Genomic DNA, 25287 nt, shown 5'->3' with positions numbered 1-25287 from the left:
CACACACTGAAAACACATTTATCGATCGAAATTAGTTTTATTTATTTTTTTATCGAAAGTATTTTAAGTTTTATTTTGCCGCCACTGAGCTCCTGACGTCATCGTCCCGCGTCACAAGGAAGACAACAACAAACCTCCCAAAACAAACCCGGGCCGTCTCTGATCAGTGATCGATACCCGGGCCGTCTCTGATCAGTGATCAGTGATCGATACCCGGGCCGTCTCTGATCAGTGATCAGTGATCGATACCCGGACCGAACCGGCTCCGTCCGACCCGGAACCACATGGACTCTACCAGAACACGATCAAATAAACTGAATCTACCGGATCCACTGGTTTCTACTGGGAACACTGGTTTCTACTGGATCTACTGGATCTAAGAGGATCCACTAGTTTCTACTGGATCTACTGGATCTAAGAGGATCCACTAGTTTCTACTGGATCTACTGAGTCTACTGGACCCGTAGGTTTCTACTGGGTCTACTGGAAACACTGGATCTTCTAGTTTCTACTGGGAACACTGGATCTTCTAGTTTCTACTGGGAACACTGGTTTCTACTGGTTTCTACTGGGAACACTGGTTTCTACTGGTTTCTACTGGGAACACTGGTTTCTACTGGGTCTGCTGGTCTCCTGTCGGTGAGTTATCAGCTCAGTCAGATAGAATAAATAATGTTTATATAATATATATTATATAATAATGTTCTGAACGAAACGCAGCTTGTGACGCAATAATCCCACAAACGTCATAACAAAGAATAATGGTTGTTGTGCTTGTTGTTGTTTGTTTGTTTGCGTGTACACACACACTAATACTGAACCAGGGCCAAACATCCTGCTGCTCTATCTGAGGAATGGATCATGTGACTCGCTTAGTTTTCACACACACAAAGATAAATTATCTTGTAGTGTGTGTGTGTGTGTGTGTGTAGACAAACAAACAAACAACAACCATTACTCATTGTGTTATTACATTTGTGAGAAGTTATTACAATATTGAAAGTTGAAGATTTTCACTTTCCCACAAACGTAATAAGTTATTATTATTAATAGTTATTACATTTGTTTTATTACATTTGTGTTTTATTACGTTTGTGTTTTATTACGTTTGTTTTATTACGTTTGTGTTTTATTACGTTTGTGTTTTATTACGTTTGTGTTTTATTACGTTTGTGTTTTATTACATTTGTTTTATTACATTTGTGTTTTATTACGTTTGTGTTTTATTACATTTGTTTTATTACATTTGTGTTTTATTACGTTTGTTTTATTACGTTTGTGTTTTATTACGTTTGTGTTTTATTACGTTTGTGTTTTATTACGTTTGTGTTTTATTACGTTTGTGTTTTTACGTTTGAGGTTTATTCCATCGGCGGGCGTCACAGGCGTTCCTCTGACCTCCAGGCTGCGGTGACCTCTGACCTCCACCATGAGCTCCAGGGTGTGCAGGACCTGCGGGGGGGGGGACATCGACGTGGACCAGGCCCGGGGCAGCGCCGTGTGCACTGGCTGCGGCTCGGTTCTGGAGGACAACATCATCGTGTCGGAGGTCCAGTTCGTGGAGGGCAGCGGGGGCGTTTCTTCTGCTGTGGGACAGTTCGTCTCCGCTGACGGTGAGACCCAAACACCCAAACACCCAAACACCCAGTCTGGGACCACCAAACACCCAAACACCCAGTCTGGGACCACCAAACACCCAAACACCCAGTCTGGGACCACCAAACACCCAAACACCCAGTCTGGGACCACCAAACACCCAAACACCCAGTCTGGGACCACCAGCAGGTCTCTGGACCCAGTCTGGGACCACCAGCAGGTCTCTGGACCCAGTCTGGGACCACCAGCAGGTCTCTGGACCCAGTCTGGGACCACCAGCAGGTCTCTGGACCCAGTCTGGGACCACCAGCAGGTCTCTGGACCCAGTCTGGGACCTCCAGCAGGTCTCTGGACCCAGTCTGGGACCACCAGCAGGTCTCTGGACCCAGTCTGGGACCACCAGCAGGTCTCTGGACCCAGTCTGGGACCACCAGCAGGTCTCTGGACCCAGTCTGGGACCTCCAGCAGGTCTCTGGACCCAGTCTGGGACCACCAGCAGGTCTCTGGACCCAGTCTGGGACCACCAGCAGGTCTCTGGACCCAGTCTGGGACCACCAGCAGGTCTCTGGACCCAGTCTGGGACCTCCAGCAGGTCTCTGGACCCAGTCTGGGACCACCAAACTGTCAGTCAGCAGGTTTCTGACAGAACTCCACACAACATGTTGTCACTTTAGGTTTGTGTTGTTATTTAGAGGGACGTCTGAAAAGATGATGTGGTCTGTGTTTGATGGAACATTAACAGCACAGAAGCTCTGAACTGTGTGCATTGACCATTGTTTTATATATAATATATATTATATATATATATTATATATTATATATCTATAGTGTATATGTTAGAGGTGTGAATCAGCGGAGGCTCCACCGTATCCCGATATTTGAGTCACGATACGATATTATTGCGATTTTATGCATTTTGTGATACGGTGAGTATTACAATATATTGCAATTTAGCTGTTTAACTGCAAATTCATTCAATAATTGTTGTCTCAAATAAGAGAAAATTCTCAGTGTATTAATGTGACTTCAGTCTTTTTATTCTCCACAATGAGTCAAAGCTCAGACTGACCAACAAAGTATCCAGTCAAACTGACATCAAACATGTTGGACGACAACAACTGCAGCATTTTATCAGACTTTCAAAAACTTTAAGCTTCACTGCTCTGGATCTTCTACCCTGATATGGTGCCTATAGATTCCATAGATCTTTTAGTTTCATATGATACCAGTATCATATGAAATATAAATATATAATATATGTACACACATGCACCAGTGGCGGCTGGTGTAATTTATTTTATGTGGGGATGAAGGTTTGTAATCCAAACCCCTGTAGGAGGTCTGGGGGGTCTAGGGGGTCTGGGGGTCTGGGAGGTCCGGGTCAGAAGAATTTTGTTATTTTCACATCCAAACAAAATAATAAAGGGAAAATAGAACATTTACTTACAAAGACGAATGGGGCCGGGGAACTAGTTTTAATTTATTTTCCTTGTAGAATTCAGCAACATTAAGAGTACAAATACATCAACAAAAACTGTGAATTACACACAAGGTAACAACAGTGTGAGAGTGAGTGAACAGAATATAGAAATATACTTTAAATATATTATGAATATTAATGAAATATTAAATATCGAGCCACATGCACACTGTACTTACACTTACAAGTGCATATCAATACAATTAAAAATATATATACAGACAATGGCCCTTTTAATATAATACAGAGTATATTTTATATTTATTTATTTCATAATTAAACTGTCATGCATGAAGGAAGCAGGCAGTCCTCTGGTGTTGCTGCTTCTCACACTGCATCCTCTCATAGAGTCGTATGGAGCTTCACGAGATGGACCAAATGTTTTCATCTACAAAATAAGATAGCATAAATAAAAAATGCAGTCATCATCACAAACCTTTTGGGCCGGCTAAATCATATTGAATCATTGTTGAATGAGGCCTGATCATTTCTGTATTATTGCTTCAATATGATCATTCACTGATAGACAGACTGTAGCACAGGATTTAATATTCAGAAACATAACATATTCACCATACAGTTTATGATTCACCATATCAGATCTGTTAAACAATACTTTTACTATACATTAACCATACTTGAGGCTGTTTATTGTGTTATAGCCTAAAGATCTCCTCACCTTTGTGTCTCACAGCAAACCTATCTCCTACAAATTATGTTTGTATATTACTGTTTAATACTTAGCCTCAGTTGTGTGGTGATAAGGTCATCACTGCCTGGATTATGTTCAGAAACACTTTGAGTGAATGAAACACTGATTTTCCTCATGTTAATAAATGTAATTTATAGGAGACACGCCCACACCTGGGCTAACGTTACACACACTATAGTTATCAAGCATTATTAGCTGCTTTCTTAGCTGCTCTAGTGGTTTTATTAGCCCTTACTAACAGAGAAAAGAGGGTCGTGTAGATAAAGTATAAGCGTCTGCGTCCGAGGTCCCGCTGTCTCTCAAATAGTCCATAATTAACTGTCCATTTATCACATGTAGCACCTCTGACTGATTAAATTAAAAAGTTTTGCAATGTTCTCCTCACATGAATCATCTAGTTGAGCTGTCGATCTTCAACCACGTCACTCAGCCTGTCTGTAAACAGCAGGTTGCCACGGTAACGTGGTGCACCGTGTTCTAATCTTGGGGCCGATATTTTCAGAGCCCCTAAACCATAAAATTCGACGACACTGATTGCCGAAATACGTACTTTTCTGCGTAGCAACCGGGGAACCATTGGCTAAAAATTCACGCTTGTAGAGCTGAGAGAACTGGCGCCCAGGGAAGACAGCGACTTCACCAAAATGATAAACGTTGACCATGAAAGTGAAGAAAAATATAATTCTGAAGGATTCTTAAGATATTATTAAGTAAAATATATATTTTTTTAAACATAACAGGAGGCAGGTCGGCGGGAGGTCGGTGCCCCAGCGCCCTCTATCGGCGAGCCGCCACTGATAAACTCAGATATGAGGGGAGTTTCAGACCCACCAGCTGGTTTAACCAAAGTGTTTATCAACAGAGCATGAAACTCAAACAGATGAATGAACAAACAGAAGCTTTATTGAATCAGATTCTGCAGAGTCTGTTTCTTTTCTTCATCAGCTGATCTGTTGTTGACCTGAGAGACAAACATGTTTACAACGTTCAAAAGCATCTCTTGGTTCTTTTGAAACGTATTGAAAAACGTGTTTTTGTATGATGCGTCTGTTTATTCTCAGAATTATTCTCAGAAGTCAAAGATTACCTCTGATGATGCCGTGGTGAACACTGGCTCCATACTGACCGCTACACTCAGACCTGCTGTGGATCTTCAGGTCTGATCCTGAACCAGCAGAACCATTAGGACCTGTGTGGGAACTAGAGAGCCCAGTCCCCCTTGCAGTGGGATCCAGGTCCTGGTTACCCTCGGGATAGTTGACAGGAGTGTTGGGGTTGTTCTGTGGCGTGATGCGGCGGTACCACGTCCTGCTGGTTTCTGGACTGGCGGGTTTCTGGAGGTTTTGCAGTTTGGGTTCATCACGTGTTTGGAGTCTTCCTGGAAGACTGGGAACAGGTCTGATCCTGATATGAGATGCGCCTACACCATCTCCTGTCCCAGTCACTGATTGGACCGGTTTCTGCTGGTGTTGTGGCTGGTTTGGGTTCAGGTGGACCGGTTTCTGCTGGTGTTGTGGCTGGTTTGGGTTCAGGTGGACCAGTTTCTGCTGGTGTTGTTGCTGGTTTGGGTTCAGGTGGACCGGTTTCTGCTGGTGTTGTGGCTGGTTTGGGTTCAGGTGGACCAGTTTCTGCTGGTGTTGTGGCTGGTTTGGGTTCAGGTGGACCGGTTTCTGCTGGTGTTGTGGCTGGTTTGGGTTCAGGTGGACCGGTTTCTGCTGGTGTTGTGGCTGGTTTGGGTTCAGGTGGACCAGTTTCTGCTGGTGTTGTGGCTGGTTTGGGTTCAGGTGGACTGGTTTCTGCTGGTGTTGTGGCTGGTTTGGGTTCAGGTGGACTGGTTTCTGCTGGTGTTCTGGCTGGTTTGGGTTCAGGTGGACCGGTTTCTGCTGGTGTTGTGGCTGGTTTGGGTTCAGGTGGAGTGGTTGAACACCTTGTTCCTGCTTCAGCGTGGAGAAACGTGTTCTCTCAGGCTCATGTTCCTCTCTTCTGTTTGAACCTCTGTGTTCAGGAAGCTGTCGGGATGTTGAGTGGTTCTCATCGCTGCTGACTGTCGGACCACTGGCATACTGGGAGGGATCAGGGATTTGGAAATTTACTTGTTGGATAACAGGTTTCTGGATGAGCTGATGTCCAGAAGAAACTAATGTGCTCAGAGGTTTGACTCTGATGTTCTGCACCCTGGACTGAACCGTCTCAAGGTTCCTCCTTTCAATGCCACCTGGTCTGTCCAGGTTTTGGTCAACTTGGCTGGTTGCAGCGGATGTCTGTACCTGCATGTCTCCGGCTGGGTTGGACACAGTTTTGGACACGAGGCCTTTGGTATTAGCAGGGACGAGGAGGTGTGGGCTGTGGTGAGCTGGTGTTTGAAGGACTGGAAGATCATTCCGACTTTGAGGTGACGGGTATCCGGGTATCTCTTCGGTGCTGGCCCCACCTGAGGACCTGTAGATGTTCAAATCCAGACTGGCCTCATGTTGCTGGGTCAGTTCTTGCATGCCAGGAGAAGGATCTGCTTTAAGACTCTGCAGGTCTTGATTGAACTGAACCACAGGGATGAATACATGTTGATCCTGTTTCTGGGACACGAGAGGACCAGGAGCAGATGAAACTTGCTGGTTTTCAAAGGTTTGATCCTCAGGAAGAGGATTGAAACTTGTGTGGGAGGAGTAGAGGAGCATGTTGTGTCCCGGTACTGTGGTGAAGTGGGCGGGACCAGGTTTGGGCCAGGGCAGGACTCCCCCTGCCGCTGGGGTCTGGTGGGTTTGGTGGATCTGGTCTGACGGGTTACCAGCAACCTGATTCAAACAGTCTCGGACAGGAAGTTTATTTGAGGAATCTGCTATAAAAATGAAATTATGTTTTAAGATCCCGTCATTCAAACTAATAGAGTGGCGGCAGAGCTCAATATATCATAGCTATCGTTCATTTTGATAAAATCACCAAATTTGGCAGATTTTGAAAAATGGCCGCCATTGTCATCAGATTGCAAATTTGCAATGGCCCAATATCCAGTCTAGCTAAATATATTAAGCTATATATGTACCAAATTTGGTGCTTTTATCACAAAATGACCAATGGGTTAGCTATGCCGCCCCACTATAAACTGCATTCAGAACCTTGATTACTCAGACCTTTAACACTCTCGAAAACTTTGACTGAACCGAATCCAGGAGTCTCTGGCCTGAAGATCCTGTCCACAGACAGTCTGTTGACTCCGCTCAGGGGGTAGAAGCATCTCACCGTCAACCTGTCCAACAATCACACACATTTCTTCTTCTTCAGTGCTCTTTTACATTTAGGTTGTCCTCTGACAGAATCAGGCACTGTCAGGTTAGGAAGTGTTCAGGTGAGTTTTTCTTACTTAAACTGAGATTGTCTGGAGATGAAGTTTGGTCCATCTGCGATGATCTGTCTGTCATGGAGGATCTCGTTCTCATAGAACACGTACGACTCTCCCACCTGTTAAGATAGGTACAAATTTACATGTGAACTGGAGTGCAGTTATCCTGTTTGCTTTGTCCTCTTGCTTTAAAAAAAAAAAAAAAAAAACAACCTCCGATTAATGTGGAACCCTGAAGAATTCAGTTTACCGTCTTAGTAAACGTTTTATCAAATGATATTTACGTGAGGAGCTGAACCTGTGAATTGTTGGTGTTATAAAACAAAACTGCTTTGACCCATTGAGGCCTAAAACGCCTGGAAAAAATGCCTGTAAAACCTATAATGCTTTCCCGGCTTTAATGGGTTCATGATTCAGCTCTAATTTTGTGGTCCAGTGTTCCTACGTAGTGCTCCTCTGCCACAAAGAGCTTTTGGGCCAAAATGTTCTCAGTATTGTTTCGGACGTACCACTGCCCTGGTGCCACAGGAGTCCAGCTTGAACTCAAACAGGACTCTGGATCTGTCGGTCTCTTTGGGGCCACAGGAGGGCTCCAGCAGTGTGGTTCTTTCAGGCTGCACTGTGGGCCAGGTGGAGGTCGGAGTCGTCACCACCGTCATGGTCCCGTCTGCAGAACAGACTGACACCAAAGAGGGCAGATGTTGCCAGGATCTCTGTAAAGGCTCTAGCTTGACCCTCATTTCATTTCAGATTTGACTTTATCTTGACCCAATGGGAACCATCACTGTGGTCCAGTTGAACTGGCGGATCACACAGTAACTTCACCATTTGAAGTGAACACAGGTTACCTATCATGTCCTCTGTTTGGAAGAGGCAGCGTTTGGAGGTGGACGTCTGGACCTCCAGAGTTTTGGCGTCTCGAAGAAGAAGCTTAAATGTTCCATAGAAGTTTGACAGGTTGATATCCTGGAAAGCACAAAGATGAAATTAGATGGTTCGATTAGATTGGTCTGACAGTGAAGATAATGTTTTACTCAAGGGCTGCACAATTAATCGAATTTCAATCGTTATCACGATTTCTGCTGCCACGATTAAATTAACCTGATCGTCGGCGATATTTACATTTTAAAATGCGTCTCTCCTGCAGATCTAATCAACACTTTCTACTCCAGTAGTCCACCAACCACCAGGGGGCGGGGCCGTGTTTCTCCCTGAAAACAGCCTGGTTACTGATTGGATAGAACGCTAAGCAGGATGTGACGTAGTACTCCACGCCACAACAACACGCGACATTTGTAAAAGCCGGCAAAGCAGTGTTGCCAACTTAGCCACTTTGTTGCTATATTTAGCGACTTTTCAGACCCCCTTTTTTTTTCCCAAAAAAGCGATTGACAACACATCCAGAGACTTTTTCTGGTGTTACTGGAGACTCGTTCTTACTTAACGAGCCGCTGGGGCCGGCGGCTCGTCAAGAAGAGTAAGAATGAGTCGAAGCGAAACAGTCCTCCTGCAGCAGTCTCTCCCAGCTGCAGAACCAGAGGGGATGTTAACCCCTTAGCATCCAGTCTGCAAATTGCTAACATGCTAACAGTTAGCTCTGTAGCAGTACAGTGTGTATGTGCTAACAGGCTAACAGTTAGCTCTGTAGCAGTACAGTGTGTATGTGCTAACAGGCTAACAGTTAGCTCTGTAGCAGTACAGTGTGTATGTGCTAACAGGCTAACAGTTAGCTCTGTAGCAGTACAGTGTGTATGTGCTGCTGCTGCAGGAGGTGTCCACTTAGCGATCTCTGTTTGTTTACAACAAGCACCAGACACTAAAAACTGTTCCTGTTTGTACAGATGTTTTCCCCAACATGATGAATAATCGGGATTACAATATTGATAAAAATAATTATGATTATCATTTTGGCCATAGTCGTGCAGCCCTAGTTTACTCTGAAACCTTTCCAATATGACATCAGAAAGAAGGTTCATTAAATTCAACGAAGATGGACTCCCTTATTCTGCCTTAAACCTTCAGGTTTGTTAACTCAGCCGTGAACTGGAGGAAAAAGTGACAATATATGTTCAGCACCACCCAACGGCGTGGACTCTGACCTCATAGGTGTATCCAACGGAGAACACGGGGACTTCCAGGGCGGTCCGTTGAGTGTTGTTGTCCAGGCGGTACCCTCTTTGGGCCGCCAGCTGTGATGTCAGAGGCTCGTTGTCGACGCCCACCTCCCAGAGACTCTCAGCTCGAGGCGGTTTGACCACGCTGAAGGTGATTCCTCGGTCTGAACACTGAGCCGTAATCTCTGGAGGGACTTTAAAGGAGAAAGTCTGGATTTTATTTATGAGGGTCGTAGTGATGCATTAACACCAGGCCCGACTGATACAGCAGACATAATACAGACCAATTTTACACCAAACAATACAACTTTTAACCCATTTAGACCTAAGACGCCTGGAAAACCTCTGGGCCATTTTAAAATCAGCCCCTAAAACCTGAAGTTTTTCTGTAAATTCAACAGAAGTGTCAACTCATCCTACTTAATAAAAGATTTTTCAGCCTCTGTAGCAGATAGAAATGAAATTCAAAAAGTATTCGAGAGTTTATAGCTGTGGCTTCCCTGAGAAGTTGCGTTTATTTGTCCAAACCTTCACTTTTTTTTTTTTTTTTTTTTTTTTAAATCAACGTGTTGCATTGCGACACTCCCACGTGTATTCTGATGCATTTCATTGGCCAAGAGACCGGAAATAGGTGGAAAAACTACAAAACGTATCCACTTTCCCGGCTTTAATGGGTTAAGCACACTGAGTTATACATTGGTGACTAGGGATGTCACGATTACCCGTTTTCACGATTAATCGCGGTGTTAACCCTTTGATGCTCAACATATAAACACCATCTAAGACACAACGTGGTCTATAATGAACCTCATTCATTCATCTCCATGTTATTAATGCTGCTGTGTGTTCGAATATCTTTTTTTTATTACAACAGATCATTATATCCATTTTTCCTTTCATACTTGATGTAATAATACAAAAACTAGTTTTATTCATAAAGTTTACACACATGGGTCTAAAATGACCTTGTGCATTAGAAGAGTAGTGATACAAAAAGTGATTCACTAAATGAACAATGTGAGTATATGTGTAACTATGTTTGTCTTATTTTGAAGGTTTAACTTTAAAAGAGTTGTTAGAACCACCAGATTACATTAGAAAATCACATATTTTAACATTTGAGACTTATTAGAGCCACCAAATAATAATTTCCATTGGAAAAACACCAATTTAACAAAATAGGATAGTAAATATTTGTGTCTTCTTTGCCAGGTTTTAAATTGGTGAATTAATGACCCTTTGATGCACAACATGGGTCTAAAATTACCTTTATTAGAATTGTAGTGTTGCACCAAAATAGATACATATTTTTATCTGGCCACATAAGATTAGACCAACAATTTACAAAAATAATTTTAATAGCGTAAACATTTAGTATACATGACATTCTCCCTGAGGATTATTATAATTTCTCTTGTACTTTTTGGTTACTTTACATTGTTGCTTTATTATTTTGTTATGAGAGCATCCAAAAGAGGGAAATAAATAAAAAATAAGCCCTAAGGAGTGTTCATGTGATTTAACTTATTCATAGTAGCGTGAAATTCATTAATGCAAAAATAGTCGTCATAATCGTAATATGATTATTTCGTACCAAGAAAATCTGTAATGGTGACATCCCTATTGTGGACTGCACCTTTCAGCCACTTTAACCCTTTGATGCTCAACATATTAATTAATTATTAATGCACAGCATGGGCCTCATTCATTCCCATGTTATTAATGCTGCTGTGTGTTCTTGATATAAACTTATATTATTGAATATTCCAAGTATTCTTTAAATATCTTGTTTTTGATAACAGATCATTATTTCCATTTTGCTTCTCATACTTTAAGAAAAAAGTTTGTGTTATTACATAGTTAACTACTTGGCTAAGTAGTTAGCTTAGCAAGCTACTTAGCTAAATACTTAGCCAAGGCGTTAGCTAAGTAGTTAGCTTAGCAAGCTACTTAGCTAAATACTTAGCCAAGGCGTTAGCTAAGTAGTTAGCTTAGCAAGCTACTTAGCTAAATACTTAGCCAAGGCGTTAGCTAAGTAGTTAGCTTAGCAAGCTACTTAGCTAAATACTTAGCCAAGGCGTTAGCTAAGTAGTTAGCTTAGCAAGCTACTTAGCTAAATACTTAGCCAAGGCGTTAGCTAAGTAGTTAGCTTAGCAAGCTACTTAGCTAAATACTTAGCCAAGGCGTTAGCTAAGTAGTTAGCTTAGCAAGCTACTTAGCTAAGCTTTTTGACCCATGTTGTGCATTAGAAGAGTAGTGACACAAAGTGATCTTATTCAAAAATGAATAAAGGAAAACACAAAATTAGGTTGTATGATGATCAAAAACAATTGAGGAAAACCTGGAATACTGAATGATGAAAAAAGAACATTAACCCGGTCTAAAGTGACCCAGTGACAGAGTTTAAGGAGCGGCACGTGGTCACGCCAAAGACCAGAGGAACAAATGTACTTACATGTGTTTATTACTCGTGCTGTGATGAAGGTGTGGTGGTGGTAGGAGTCGCCCCGGGGCTCGATGGTTAGCGTGAAGTTTACAGCCATGGAGTACTGCACCACACCTTGACCCAGGTACTGTTGGAACAAACAACAACAGTTTTACTTTACGTCACAAACGATCATTACTGCAGTCTGTTAAAGTGCCACTGCTCTAATTATTATGAAGCGTCGGTTAATGGTGGAAATGTCTGATGTCCATTTATAGCCGTGTTTGACAAATCTTGAAATACGGTTTTAACAAACAAACCCTGAACATACTGCTGGGTAATTTCTGGCGTCAGGATTTTCTGAGACTATGATGGGGGACCCAACAAAGTCTGGGTGTCCGGGAGCATGCTCCGCCAGAGAACAATTTTGCCCTAAAAGCCTAAATTTGGTGCCTCTCGCACATTCTAATGCCACTATTCCATCTGAATCATTGCATTTTTTTTTAATATCATAAATTAAAAGAGAAAAATCTCAAATTTATGAGAAAAAAAATCGCAAAATTAAGAGACACTGGGGGGGGGGGGGGGGGAGTTGCCACTGGGAAAGTCTCAGGCCACGCCCTCTCTAAAGTCTCAGGCCACGCCCTCTCTAATGTCTCAGGCCACGCCCTCTCTAAAGTCTCAGGCCACGCCCTCTCTAATGTCTCAGGCCACGCCCCTCTAAAGTCTCAGGCCACGCCCTCTCTAAAGTCTCAGGCCACGCCCTCTCTAAAGTCTCAGGCCACGCCCTCTCTAAAGTCTCAGGCCACGCCCTCTCCAATGTCTCAGGCCACGCCCTCTCTAAAGTCTCAGGCCACGCCCTCTCTAAAGTCTCAGGCCACGCCCTCTCTAAAGTCTGCTCACTCTGAGTGGCTAATTATGCGCAGCGTCTCCGCTGGTCATAAACTGATTGTGAATTAACCGGCATCACTAACTGTGCGTCTGTTGCTTCTTGTAAACAAACAGATCACTAAGTGAACACCTCCTGCAGCAGCAGCACATACACACTGTACTGCTACAGAGCTAACTGTTAGCCTGTTAGCTCATACACACTGTACTGCTACAGAGCTAACTGTTAGCCTGTTAGCTCATACACACTGTACTGCTACAGAGCTAACTGTTAGCACATACACACTGTACTGCTACAGAGCTAACTGTTAGCCTGTTAGCACATACACACTGTACTGCTACAGAGCTAACTGTTAGCCTGTTAGCTCATACACACTGTACTGCTACAGAGCTAACTGTTAGCACATACACACTGTACTGCTACAGAGCTAACTGTTAGCACATACACACTGTACTGCTACAGAGCTAACTGTTAGCACATACACACTGTACTGCTACAGAGCTAACTGTTAGCACATACACACTGTACTGCTACAGAGCTAACTGTTAGCACATACACACTGTACTGCTACAGAGCTAACTGTTAGCACATACACACTGTACTGCTACAGAGCTAACTGTTAGCACATACACACTGTACTGCTACAGAGCTAACTGTAGCTAACCGAGCCTCTTCTTAATGAGCCGGCCTCCAACTCGTTAAGAAGAGAAGGATGGATTTGTCTCCAGTCCCTTTCTTTAAAAATAGTCTCTAAGGGGGTCTGAAAAGTCACTAAATTTAGCAACAAAGTCGCTAAGTTGGCAACACTGCTTCGCCGACTTTTACAGATGTTGTGTGTTGTTGTGGCGTCCAGTACTACGTACTCCTGCTTAGCGATCTATCCAATCAGTAACCAGGCTGTTTTCAGGGGAGAAAAAAGACCCTGCTCTTCTACAGGGACTAAAGAAGTCCAGACAAAAGATCGCCTCATTCCGGGTATTGTCCGGCTATTACCCGGTTGTGGAAACAGCCCCAATGTGAGAACACAAACTTCAGGTGACGAGTCCATGTATAAAAGACACCAGACAGAAACAAAGAGCCCGTCAAAACCTGCACACTGCAAAAAAGGTGTGTTGTCTAAAAACCAGATCAAACAGTAAATCTGAGGGAAATGATCTTGCTGCATGGACAGATAATTTACCTTGACAAGATTTATTAAATTATCTGGTTTTTAGACACTTTTGCAGTGAACAGACTTCTATTGGCAGCATCCTCACCATCCAGTCCACGGCGGCGTCCTCAAAGGGCAGCCGCAGCTCGTAGGCTCGGCTGCCGTTGGCGTGAACGACGGCACTGATGCTCTCTGACATCATCAGCGGCTTCCCGTTGATCTGGACTCCGTCCAACGTGACATCAGCAGGAATGTTTCCCAGGTAGACGCTGAACGCCTCGTCGTCACTTATCGTCTCTGCAGAAAGAAACAGAAGATGTTGAGACGATACTCTACGACTGGGGTCGGCAACCTTTACTAACTAAAGAGCCATGTTGACCAATCATAATGGAGCCACAAACCTTATTCTGAGCCTTACTATGAAGATGAAGCAGCCTATTAAGTCTAAATTACCCTACCAACAATACTAATAGGTCATAATGAGCATTTATTTGTATGATTTTGTCAAAATGCAGCCAGGACCCAAGTGCAAATGAGAGGCTGGACAACAAAAAAATATCTCATGAGATTTGGAATCGAAGGGAAACCAAAACTAGAGGAAACAAACTTTAAGCTATGGTGAACTTTTTAGTTGACTAAAATGTAAAATTAACATGAAATGTAATGCCGTATAGAAGCATCACATTTTTATTATTGAATACAAATTGCTTTCGGCCTACACTAGCAACCAGTTAAAATTAAAAAAGAAAATACATTTTATGAATTTTTTGGTCGCAGCCGCAGGTTGCCTACCTCTGTTCTATGATAACTGAATAATCATCATCATCATCATCATAAAGTCACTACCTTAGGGCTGTTCAGGTTATTATGAATTGATTTAATTTGAGTAACTGATTATCGATCAGGTCTAAAACAATTTCAAATTCCAATTTTGCTTTATTTCAGAGAAATAATCATAAAAACCACAAAATCCAACTCAAAACCAAAGCAGTAATTGTACTTACCACAGTCTGATTTGGATATATATATATATATAGTAATTTAAACATAAAATAGGAATTATAAGTTTATTTGAAAGGGAAATTATCATCTAGATAGTGATGACGTAAAAAAGTGAGATAAAATTATATCAAGACTAAAATATAACATTACTTTATAATATTAAGTCTAAAATAGACAAATCTTTGAATAGAATTCTTAAACACTTAAATACATAGATAATAAAATCAATCTGAAAATGTTTGACTGAAAACTAAATATAAAAGCTGAAAGAAGACAACAACATTATAGTTACTGCTCTCTGTTTATCATTACCATTAGAACTTTTTACAGAAATGCAGTAACTAAGTTTTTGGGGTCAAAGGTCAAATAAATCATGATTTTTGAGCATAAAAATTACATCAATACTCGTAGAAATAGGTGTCATATCACTAACCTACCTACAACACATTTGGCTGGCCAGTTAAAAAACGTTCTCAGTTTTACCTTTTGCGTAGTTGCTGCAGTTAGACTCTGTAGGACAGAACTACAAAGTGGAGCAGGAGAATTATGGGCACAACTTTATCATAATGCTTGCAGATTGATTTTCTGTCAACTTGACTAACAGTTTAAGTCAGCTCAGGCTCTGTGTGATGAACCCTGATGCTCTTAATCTGCTTCCTTTCATTCTTTAACCCGTAAGAACCCAGAAACCCTTAAAGGAACATTATGGGGGGTATACCACAGACCAAGTGGACCACATAGAACACATTTATGATGTTTAAAAAAAAAAATTCTACCCCTAAATGTCAAAGATCTGTGATGTGACAAATGTTACATTGGGCATTTATGTTTATGATATTTCTTAATTTAAAATAATAAAAAACAAGCCACATTTTCTGCTTACAGGACAACAAATTTGCCTTTTTCTTTGCATCTCCATAACATAATTGTGACTTTTTGTTCAGGAAATCTGATCAGAACAAGTTAAATGTAATAAAGGACATTATTAGATTAGAATTGTTAAATGGTTTAAACTTTGCCTCGGAACAAAAATACGCTTTTTGAAATTAGCTACTTTTTCACATTTCTGTTTCCAGTCACAGACACATTTTGGAGAAGTCACTTCTTGTCACAGTCACATGACCGCCACACCAGGTGTTGAGTATACGTCTCTGAGGGATTTAATGAGTTAAGGTGAAGCATAAAGCTGAATATGGGAGATTCTAGAAGATTTAAAGTGTTTGTTACACAGGTGTCACCATAGGTTCTTATGGGTTCATACTCCCAAAAGGTTCAAAAGGTCACTAGGAGAGAAAAGGCCTCCTGGATGCCCATACAGATGAGAATAAGTGGTGTCCAGATTCAGGAGGGAGGCCTGTACCGCCTGTTAGCGGGGAGACTTACGGTCGAGGCTGAAGGGCGGATGGCAGAGCAGCGGGGAGTCCAGCACTCGGAGCATTCGGTGTCTGGTGTCGATGCTGCTGCCGTCTTCATACAGCAGAGAGAAGACGTGTTCGTACAGCAGGAAGATCACATACGACTCCTTGTACACATTGTTCACCACCAAACTCTGCAGAGAACAAGGAACTAACAGATGTAGACATGTTCGCATTAACCCCTTCCCTAGCTGTGTCCCAAAGTCAAGGAAGGATCCTCAAACGGCTGAATTTGAAGGATACTACGTCATAGACATCTGAAGGACTGTCCCAAAGTCCAGGATCCTCCAGAGGACAGAGTCCTTCAGAGACCAGGATCCTCCAGAGGACAGAGTCCTTCAGAGACCAGGATCCTCCAGAGGACAGAGTCCTTCAGAGACCAGGATCCTCCAGAGGACAGAGTCCTTCAGAGACCAGGATCCTCCAGAGGACAGAGTCCTTCAGAGACCAGCATCCTCCAGAGGACAGAGTCCTTCAGAGACCAGGATCCTCCAGAGGACAGAGTCCTTCAGAGACCAGGATCCTCAAGACGACAGAGTCCTTCAGAGACCAGGATCCTCCAGAGGACAGAGTCCTTCTTTTGCCCAAATTCCAAGGATGCATGTGTGTATCCTCTGTGCACTCTGACTACCCATAATGCCTTGCGGTCACCGGTCTACCGGAAGATTTAAATATGGCGAGCGAAGAAACAGCGACGCAATATGAATTTAAATAAAGTATTTTCAGTTTACGCTGAATGTTATCACATAACTTACAAAACGTGTGTTCAAAGTCAAGTAAAAACCTAAACAAATGCCAGAATATTTAGCTGAAGATAATAAATATCTTGATACATTGGCGGTTCAGTTCAGTTAATTAATGCGTCTCAGTCGCTAAAGTTATTGTTTAATTTATATGCGTCAGATGATGATGTACTATGTGTAAAGTATATGTAGCTATGCCATTCCGAAAATTATACATTTGTTTGTGTTAACAGACCAACAGTTCGCTATTATCTGTTATTTATAAATAACAATAACAGTAAATAATAAATAAAGTTTTTAAACTGCAGCGCTGAATTTAAACAGGACGTCCAATTACGCAATGACGCACTCCTGCAAACTCTGAAGGCTCCATTTGTGCGTTATTACAGTCAGAGGAACTTCTCTGGCCTCAGCTCTGGAGGACCAGACTCTGAAGGAAGGATCCTTGACTTTGGGATACAGCCTGTCTGAAGTTTGAACGGGCCGACTGTACCTTCCTGTAGCCGCCCTCTGCCCCAAAAGGAACCCCAATCTGGACCAGGCGTCCTTGTTGGACCAGGCTGAATCCTCTGTCTGCTACAGTGGATGGGTCCAGCAGAACCCCCTCCACCCCCAGATTGAGGCTCTGACTTCTGAAACCGGCTTCCTCCCCGACCAGAGGGCTCATGATCTGGGGGACGTCCCAGAGCAGCCGGGCTCCGTCAAAAGAACCAGAATCTGAGGATCGGCAGAATCAGTTTCAGCACCGGTTACTAGGGCTGCACAATTGATTGAATTTTAATCGTGATCACGATTCTGGCCGCCACGATTAAATTAACCTGATCGTCGGCGATATTTCCATTTCAAAATGAGTCTCTCCTGCATATCTAATCAACCAGTGGCCCACCAGCCACCAGGGGGCAAACGCATAGTTAAGTTTCATGTAGCTGCCTAAATAAATAATAAATAAGCAAGATGTTACGTAGAACTTGACGTCACAACTAGCTCTGTAGCAGTACAGTGTGTATGTGCTAACAGGCTAACAGTTAGCTCTGTAGCAGTACAGTGTGTATGTGCTAACAGGCTAACAGTTAGCTCTGTAGCAGTACAGTGTGTATGTGCTAACAGGCTAACAGTTAGCTCTGTAGCAGTACAGTGTGTATGTGCTAACAGGCTAACAGTTAGCTCTGTAGCAGTACAGTTTGTATGTGCTAACAGGCTAACAGTTAGCTCTGTAGCAGTACAGTGTGTATGTGCTAACAGGCTAACAGTTAGCTCTGTAGCAGTACAGTGTGTATGTGCTAACAGTTAGCTCTGTAGCAGTACAGTGTGTATGTGCTAACAGTTAGCTCTGTAGCAGTACAGTGTGTATGTGCTAACAGGCTAACAGTTAGCTCTCTAGCAGTACAGTGTGTATGTGCTAACAGGCTAACAGTTAGCTCTCTAGCAGTACAGTGTGTATGTGCTAACAGTTAGCTCTGTAGCAGTACAGTGTGTATGTGCTAACAGGCTAACAGTTAGCTCTGTAGCAGTACAGTGTGTATGTGCTAACAGGCTAACAGTTAGCTCTGTAGCAGTACAGTTTGTATGTGCTAACAGGCTAACAGTTAGCTCTGTAGCAGTACAGTGTGTATGTGCTAACAGGCTAACAGTTAGCTCTGTAGCAGTACAGTGTGTATGTGCTAACAGGCTAACAGTTAGCTCTGTAGCAGTACAGTGTGTATGTGCTTCACTTAGCGATCTCTGTTTGTTTACAACAAGCACCAGACACTAAAAACTGTTCCTATTGTTTGTTTAAAAGTAGTGCAATAAAAATACAGATGTTTTCCCTAACATGATGAATAATCGTGATTGTCATTTTGGCCATAATCGTGCAGCCCTACCGGTGACCCGTTGAACAGAAGCCAGTTTCCTGTTCAGGTGAACTTACTGACGGTGCAGGCCATGGACACGTCGAGCATCATCACCGTCAGTTTCTGTTTAAAGAACAGAGACACCCGGACGACCTCCACGGAAACGCCGTCCACCTGACAACACACAGATTTCATTTTAACCCATTTAAGGCGGGAAAGCATTACAGCATTTCTACCATTAAAACCGGGGCGCTGTTGTGTTATTCTACATTAAAGCTGGGAAAGCGGATACGTCGTCTTGTAGTATTTGTAGTTTTTTCCACCTATTTTCGGTCTCTTGACCAATGAAATGCATCAGAATACATGTGGGAGTGTAGAAAAGCATCATGGGACTATCCCAGAACTGAAATCATGGTGGAAGACTACTATAGCGGAACATTTTCATTAACTGAAATAAAAACGAGAGTTTTTAAAAAAAAACAATAAACTAAAACTGTATTTTGTGGTTACAAAACTAACAAATTATAGTGAAAATGTCCTTCGTTTTTGTCTGTCAACTTTTTTCATCCGTAAACCTTTTTGGTTGATATGAAATCTATTTCATCTATCTGGTTTTATGACAAACTTATTGGGGCTGAGATGGATCAGACAAAGGAAATAAAGGAAACATTTGTGACCTTATTGAATCTGGACCCAACAAATACCCCATTACAACACAACTACAACTAATAAAAACTAAACTAAAAATAAAAACTAAAACTAATAACTAAACTAAAACTAAGCATTTTCCAAAAAATAATTAAAACTAGCAAACTCACTCTAAAAACTAACTGAATTTGAAAACAAAAATTGACAACGAAATTAAAACTAAAACTAATGACAAAACAAAACTATTATAACCTTGCAGTGAACATATCAAGTGATGTTAGATCTCCTGTCTGTCGCCATGGTTACCTACCATCGTCAGCTCAGCGTGGGGCGGTTTGTATGGAGAGCGGAGCACCACCCTGCGGGCGGTGGCGGTCAGGCTGTAGCCCCACCTCTGGGCTTCACTGATGGACACAGAAGACACCTGTCCGTCACTCTGCAGGAACATCAGCTGCCAGACAGAACTCGCCGTCCTCTGCGCCTGAACGCCACAAAACAAAAAACAAACAAGTGTTCAAAAGATAACATCTGTTCGTCATCAGCAGATTTCTGATTAGCGAGTTTCAGTCATTGCAAATATCAGTTTACATACTAACCGGTTCATTTTAGACAAAATGACGGGAAATACAAAATGTTGACCTTTTAGCTGTTAATTAATTCATTTTATCACCACTCTGAGAACTTTTTCCACATACTCTTTCACTATAGGTTTCAATTTTTGGTAGGAGCCACTTCATCAAGATTGCGGATCGGAGATGGCAGCCATATAAAGTCTATGAGAAATGCCATTTCTTCCAAGCCACCTAGAAGGTCAATCTTGGTGACAAAATCTACATTTTCTGGGCCAAGGAATCATTTAAAGCTGTTGAGAATATCACTAGATGATTATTTGATCCAATATGTTCATTTTCACCCAGACTGGTAGGCAACTCGTTTCAAGTGCTGCAGCAGCAAATCCTGAGTTGAAAATGTTTGGAATCTATGTTCACGGGAGAGTGTTTATTAGCTGCCATGTACACTGCTTTTAAAAAAAATAAATAAATAAAAATAAATCAAGGGTGCGATCTGACCTGAGAGAAGGCAGCATGCCACGCATCTCCACCGCTCCCCCGCTGACCTCCACACGATGACTCTCTGTTCACGTTCACCTGCTCCACATCATGAAACAGCAGTGGGTCACTTAAAGGCAGTTTCTGTTTCAGCAGTCAGTGGTACTAGAAGGTGTTCTGACCTCCATGTAGTCCTCCTCACAGATGATTTCTCTGTGAGTCCAGGTCAGACCAGAACAGACTGTAGAGACCGGCCGGCTGACCCACGTCCCCCCAGCATCACTGACGAGCACGTTAAATCTGAGGCTGAACGCCTCATCGTCCTGGAAAACAATCAGTCAGATCACAACCTACCTGGTCGTAGGTCTGGTTTATGGAGGGGTGGAGCTACCTGGTCGTGGGTCTGGTTTATGGAGGGGTGGAGGTACCTGGTCGTGGGTCTGGTTTATGGAGGGGTGGAGCTACCTGGTCGTGGGTCTGGTTTATGGAGGGGTGGAGCTACGTGGTCGTGGGTCTGGTTTATGGAGGGGTGGAGCTACCTGGTCGTTGGTCTGGTTTATAGAGGGGTGGAGCTACCTGGTCGTGGGTCTGGTTTATAGAGGGGTGGAGCTACCTGGTCGTGGGTCTGGTTTATAGAGGGGTGGAGCTACCTGGTCGTGGGTCTGGTTTATAGAGGGGTGGAGCTACCTGGTCGTGGGTCTGGTTTATAGAGGGGTGGAGCTACCTGGTCGTGGGTCTGGTTTATAGAGAGGTGGAGCTACCTGGTCGTGGGTCTGGTTTATAGAGGGGTGGAGCTACCTGGTCGTGGGTCTGGTTTATAGAGGGGTGGAGCTACCTGGTCGTGGGTCTGGTTTATAGAGGGGTGGAGCTACCTGGTCGTGGGTCTGGTTTATAGAGGGGTGGAGCTACCTGGTCGTGGGTCTGGTTTATAGAGGGGTGGAGCTACCTGGTCGTGGGTCTGGTTTATAGAGGGGTGGAGCTACCTGGTCGTGGGTCTGGTTTATAGAGGGGTGGAGCTACCTGGTCGTGGGTCTGGTTTATAGAGGGGTGGAGCTACCTGGTCGTGGGTCTGGTTTAGAGGTGGAGCTACCTGGTCGTGGTCTGGTTTAGAGGTAGAGCTACCTGGTCGTGGTCTGGTTTAGAGGTAGAGCTACCTGGTCGTGGTCTGGTTTAGAGGTGGAGCTACCTGGTCGTGGTCTGGTTTAGAGGTGGAGCTACCTGGTCGTGGGTGGAGCTACCTGGTCGTGGGTGGAGCTACCTGGTCGTGGGTGGAGCTACCTGGTCGTGGGTGGAGCTACCTGGTCGTGGTCTGGTTTATAGAGGGGGGGAGCTACCTGGTTGTGGGTCTGGTTTATGGAGAGGTGGAGCTACCTGGTCATGGTCTGGTTTAGAGGTGGAGCTACCTGGTCGTGGTCTGGTTTATAGAGGGGTGGAGCTACCTGGTCGTGGGTGGAGCTACCTGGTCGTGGGTGGAGCTACCTGGTCGTGGTCTGGTTTAGAGGCGGAGCTACCTGGTTTTCGGTGAAGCAGGAGTAATATGAAGCCCTGAAGGTGGTGAAGCCGTCCATCTTGAAGGTGCTGATGGTGTAGCCGCAGCGAGAGGCGAGCTGCTCGCTGATGGAATGGACGCCATTTTGATCTACATCATGGGGAGGGGACAAAGTTCAGGACCAACACGACAGGTAGACAGGTGTTCTCCTGAAGCGTCACCATGAACTGACCTACAGCCTCGAAGCGAGGCGTCTGAGCTGAGGTCACATGGATCCACAGGTAACGATCCCGACACTCGGAGTGAACAACAGAATCCACAAAACCTGAAGAGACAAAATCTGAACCGATTCAAAAGGGCACAAGATTCAAGTTAGTGTGAAACAAATTTAACAGATCAAGATTTCTGAAATTAACCAATCCACCAGTACTGACCCCGTGACTCCACCAGTATCGACGGACCCCGTGACTCCACCAGTACGGACGGACCCCGTGACTCCACCAGTACGGACGGACCCCGTGACTCCCACCAGTACGGACGGACCCCGTGACTCCACCAGTACGGACGGACCCCGTGACTCCCACCAGTACAGACGGACCCCGTGACTCCCACCAGTACAGACGGACCCCGTGACTCCACCAGTACAGACGGACCCCGTGACTCCCACCAGTACAGACGGACCCCGTGACTCCCACCAGTACAGACGGACCCCGTGACTCCCACCAGTACAGACGGACCCCGTGACTCCACCAGTATGGACCCCGTGACTCCACCAGTACCGACGGACCCCGTGACTCCCACCAGTACAGACGGACCCCGTGACTCCCACCAGTACAGACGGACCCCGTGACTCCCACCAGTACAGACGGACCCCGTGACTCCCACCAGTACAGACGGACCCCGTGACTCCCACCAGTACAGACGGACCCCGTGACTCCCACCAGTACAGACGGACCCCGTGACTCCCACCAGTACAGACGGACCCCGTGACTCCACCAGTACAGACGGACCCCGTGACTCCCACCAGTACAGACGGACCCCGTGACTCCCACCAGTACAGACGGACCCCGTGACTCCCACCAGTACAGACGGACCCCGTGACTCCCACCAGTACAAATCTAATATAACACCGGTAAATAAATAAAATAAAACCAGTTTACCTTCAGCTACAGTTTTTTCTGTAAGCTTGCAGCAAATAAAGCAGAGTCTGAAAAACAGACAGTGAGGTTGTGTTACCTGTTCAGGTGAGGTGAGGTTGTGTTACCTGTTCAGGTGAGGTGAGGTTGTGTTACCTGTTCAGGTGAGGTGAGGTTGTGTTACCTGTTCAGGTGAGGTGAGGTTGTGTTACCTGTTCAGGTGAGGTGAGGTTGTGTTACCTGTTCAGGTGAGGTGAGGTTGTGTTACCTGTTCAGGTGAGGTGAGGTTGTGTTACCTGTTCAGGTGAGGTGAGGTTGTGTTACCTGTTCAGGTGAGGTGAGGTTGTGTTACCTGTTCAGGTGAGGTGAGGTTGTGTTACCTGTTCAGGTGAGGTGAGGTTGTGCTACCTGTTCAGGTGAGGTGAGGTTGTGTTACCTGTTCAGGTGAGGTGAGGTTGTGTTACCTGTTCAGGTGAGGTGAGGTTGTGCTACCTGTTCAGGTGAGGTGAGGTTGTGTTACCTGTTCAGGTGAGGTGAGGTTGTGTTACCTGTTCAGGTGAGGTGAGGTGAGGTTGTGTTACCTGTTCAGGTGAGGTGAGGTTGTGTTACCTGTTCAGGTGAGGTGAGGTGAGGTTGTGTTACCTGTTCAGGTGAGGTGAGGTGAGGTTGTGTTACCTGTTCAGGTGAGGTGAGGGGAGGTTGTGTTACCTGTTCAGGTGAGGTGAGGTGAGGTTGTGTTACCTGTTCAGGTGAGGTGAGGTGAGGTTGTGTTACCTGTTCAGGTGAGGGGAGGTTGTGCTACCTGTTCAGGTGAGGTGAGGTGAGGTTGTGTTACCTGTTCAGGTGAGGTGAGGTTGTGTTACCTGTTCAGGTGAGGTGAGGTTGTGTTACCTGTTCAGGTGAGGTTGTGTTACCTGTTCAGGTGAGGTGAGGTTGTGCTACCTGTTCAGGTGAGGTTGTGTTACCTGTTCAGGTGAGGTGAGGTTGTGTTACCTGTTCAGGTGAGGTTGTGCTACCTGTTCAGGTGAGGTTGTGTTACCTGTTCAGGTGAGGTGAGGTTGTGCTACCTGTTCAGGTGAGGTGAGGTGAGGTTGTGTTACCTGTTCAGGTGAGGCTGGTTGAACTCACCCGATGATGAAAGCAGCAGTCCTCATGTTGGAGCGTCCTCTCTCTGAGTCTCTGTGGAGGAAATGTTTCCCTCTGCTGCCAGGTGAGCTGATCACCTGGTCGTCACGGTAACAGCAGAGTCACAGCTGAGGCTGGTTGAGTCTGATTACAGCAGCAGAAGCTTCACCTGAGGACGTCCCATTATAGTAGCTATAATTATTATTATTTGTCATCTGGAACACAGCAGCAGAATAACTACTGCTCCATATACACCAGAAGACTTGGAGAAGACTCTCAGCTCACACCTAAAGACAAGAGTTTAGAGGTTTAGTCCCACGCTGAGGTTCTACAGAGACTGTTACAAACTATTTACAAGACTACAACTAGATTCTTTTAGCAGTTTTTCCATCATGCTCTTAGTAAAAACTGACTAAATGGAGGAGGAGCAGCTTTTGGTTCCAGCTGCTCTAGTGTGTGACTCAGTGGTTTGTGTTGAAAACAACAACAACAACAACAACAAGACGCCACAAAATGCCCCTCACAAAGCTGAAAAAGGGTTTCTGTTTTTATCACATGAAAAGTTGAATATTTTACAGTAAAAATAAATATAAGGAAGAGTAAAGGAAATGAACATTTAGAAATTAATTCATCATATACATTTATGTCCTATTTAATTATAATAATTGTATTTATCAGCTCTATCAACTTTAATTTAGTTAATCAGACATTAATCATGGATTATTTATTATTACTTATGTCTACATTTATTGATACTAGATTTTTATTGAGGCATTATTGTGATGTTCCTTTTTCCTGTGGAAGTGGTTTTACTGGCCGGTCTGGAACCAGTCTGGAACCAGTCTAGAACCAGTCAGGAACCAGTCTGGAACCAGTCTGGAACCAGTCTAAAACCAGTCTGGAACCAGTCAGGAACCAGTCTGGAACCAGTCTGGAACCAGTCTGAACCAGTTAGGAACCAGTCTAGAACCAGTCTGGAACCAGTCAGGAACCAGTCTGCAACCAGTCTAGAACCAGTCTGGAACCAGTCTGAACCAGTCAGGAACCAGTCTGAACCAGTCAGGAACCAGTCTAGAACCAGTCTGGAACCAGTCAGGAACCAGTCTAGAACCAGTCTGGAACCAGTCAGGAACCAGTCAAGAACC

General features: G+C 44.2%; 2 protein-coding genes across 4 annotated transcripts in view; one reads left to right on the top strand and one right to left on the bottom strand.

Moving 5' to 3' along the window:
• Window positions 1-131: 131 nt before the first annotated feature.
• brf1b (BRF1 RNA polymerase III transcription initiation factor subunit b) overlaps window positions 132-25287 on the top strand; it is a 42271-nt gene continuing 17115 nt past the window's right edge. Inside the window, exons 1-3 of the mRNA XM_059356094.1 lie at window positions 132-478; window positions 534-639; window positions 1360-1613. Of these exons, the coding sequence (XP_059212077.1) occupies window positions 1430-1613 (184 nt within the window). The 5' untranslated portion in view covers window positions 132-478; window positions 534-639; window positions 1360-1429. The remainder of the gene's footprint in view (window positions 479-533; window positions 640-1359; window positions 1614-25287) is intronic.
• Window positions 4670-24286, bottom strand: LOC131990882 (uncharacterized). Of its 3 annotated transcripts, none has more exons than XM_059356079.1 (19): window positions 24146-24286; window positions 23042-23088; window positions 22114-22206; window positions 21904-22031; window positions 20575-20715; window positions 20414-20491; window positions 19654-19824; window positions 18773-18869; window positions 17357-17580; window positions 16089-16254; window positions 13810-14000; window positions 11695-11812; window positions 9225-9433; window positions 7974-8091; window positions 7635-7804; window positions 7147-7244; window positions 6917-7032; window positions 4876-6624; window positions 4670-4749 (listed from the first exon to the last, which is right to left on the bottom strand). In XM_059356079.1, the coding sequence occupies exons 1-19, from the start codon at window positions 24169-24171 to the stop codon at window positions 4730-4732; spliced, it is 3960 nt and encodes a 1319-aa protein (XP_059212062.1). In that variant the 5' UTR covers window positions 24172-24286; the 3' UTR covers window positions 4670-4729. The 3 variants fall into 3 exon arrangements, with proteins under 3 accessions (XP_059212062.1, XP_059212060.1, XP_059212061.1); XM_059356077.1 differs by having other exon boundaries at window positions 22114-22221; window positions 24146-24285; XM_059356078.1 differs by having other exon boundaries at window positions 4876-6621; window positions 22114-22221; window positions 24146-24285.

Source organism: Centropristis striata, chromosome 18 (genome assembly GCF_030273125.1).
Source record: "Centropristis striata isolate RG_2023a ecotype Rhode Island chromosome 18, C.striata_1.0, whole genome shotgun sequence".
NCBI lineage: Eukaryota > Metazoa > Chordata > Actinopteri > Perciformes > Serranidae > Centropristis > Centropristis striata.
Note: the sequence above shows the minus strand (reverse complement) of the source record. Positions and strands in the feature narration are given on the sequence as shown.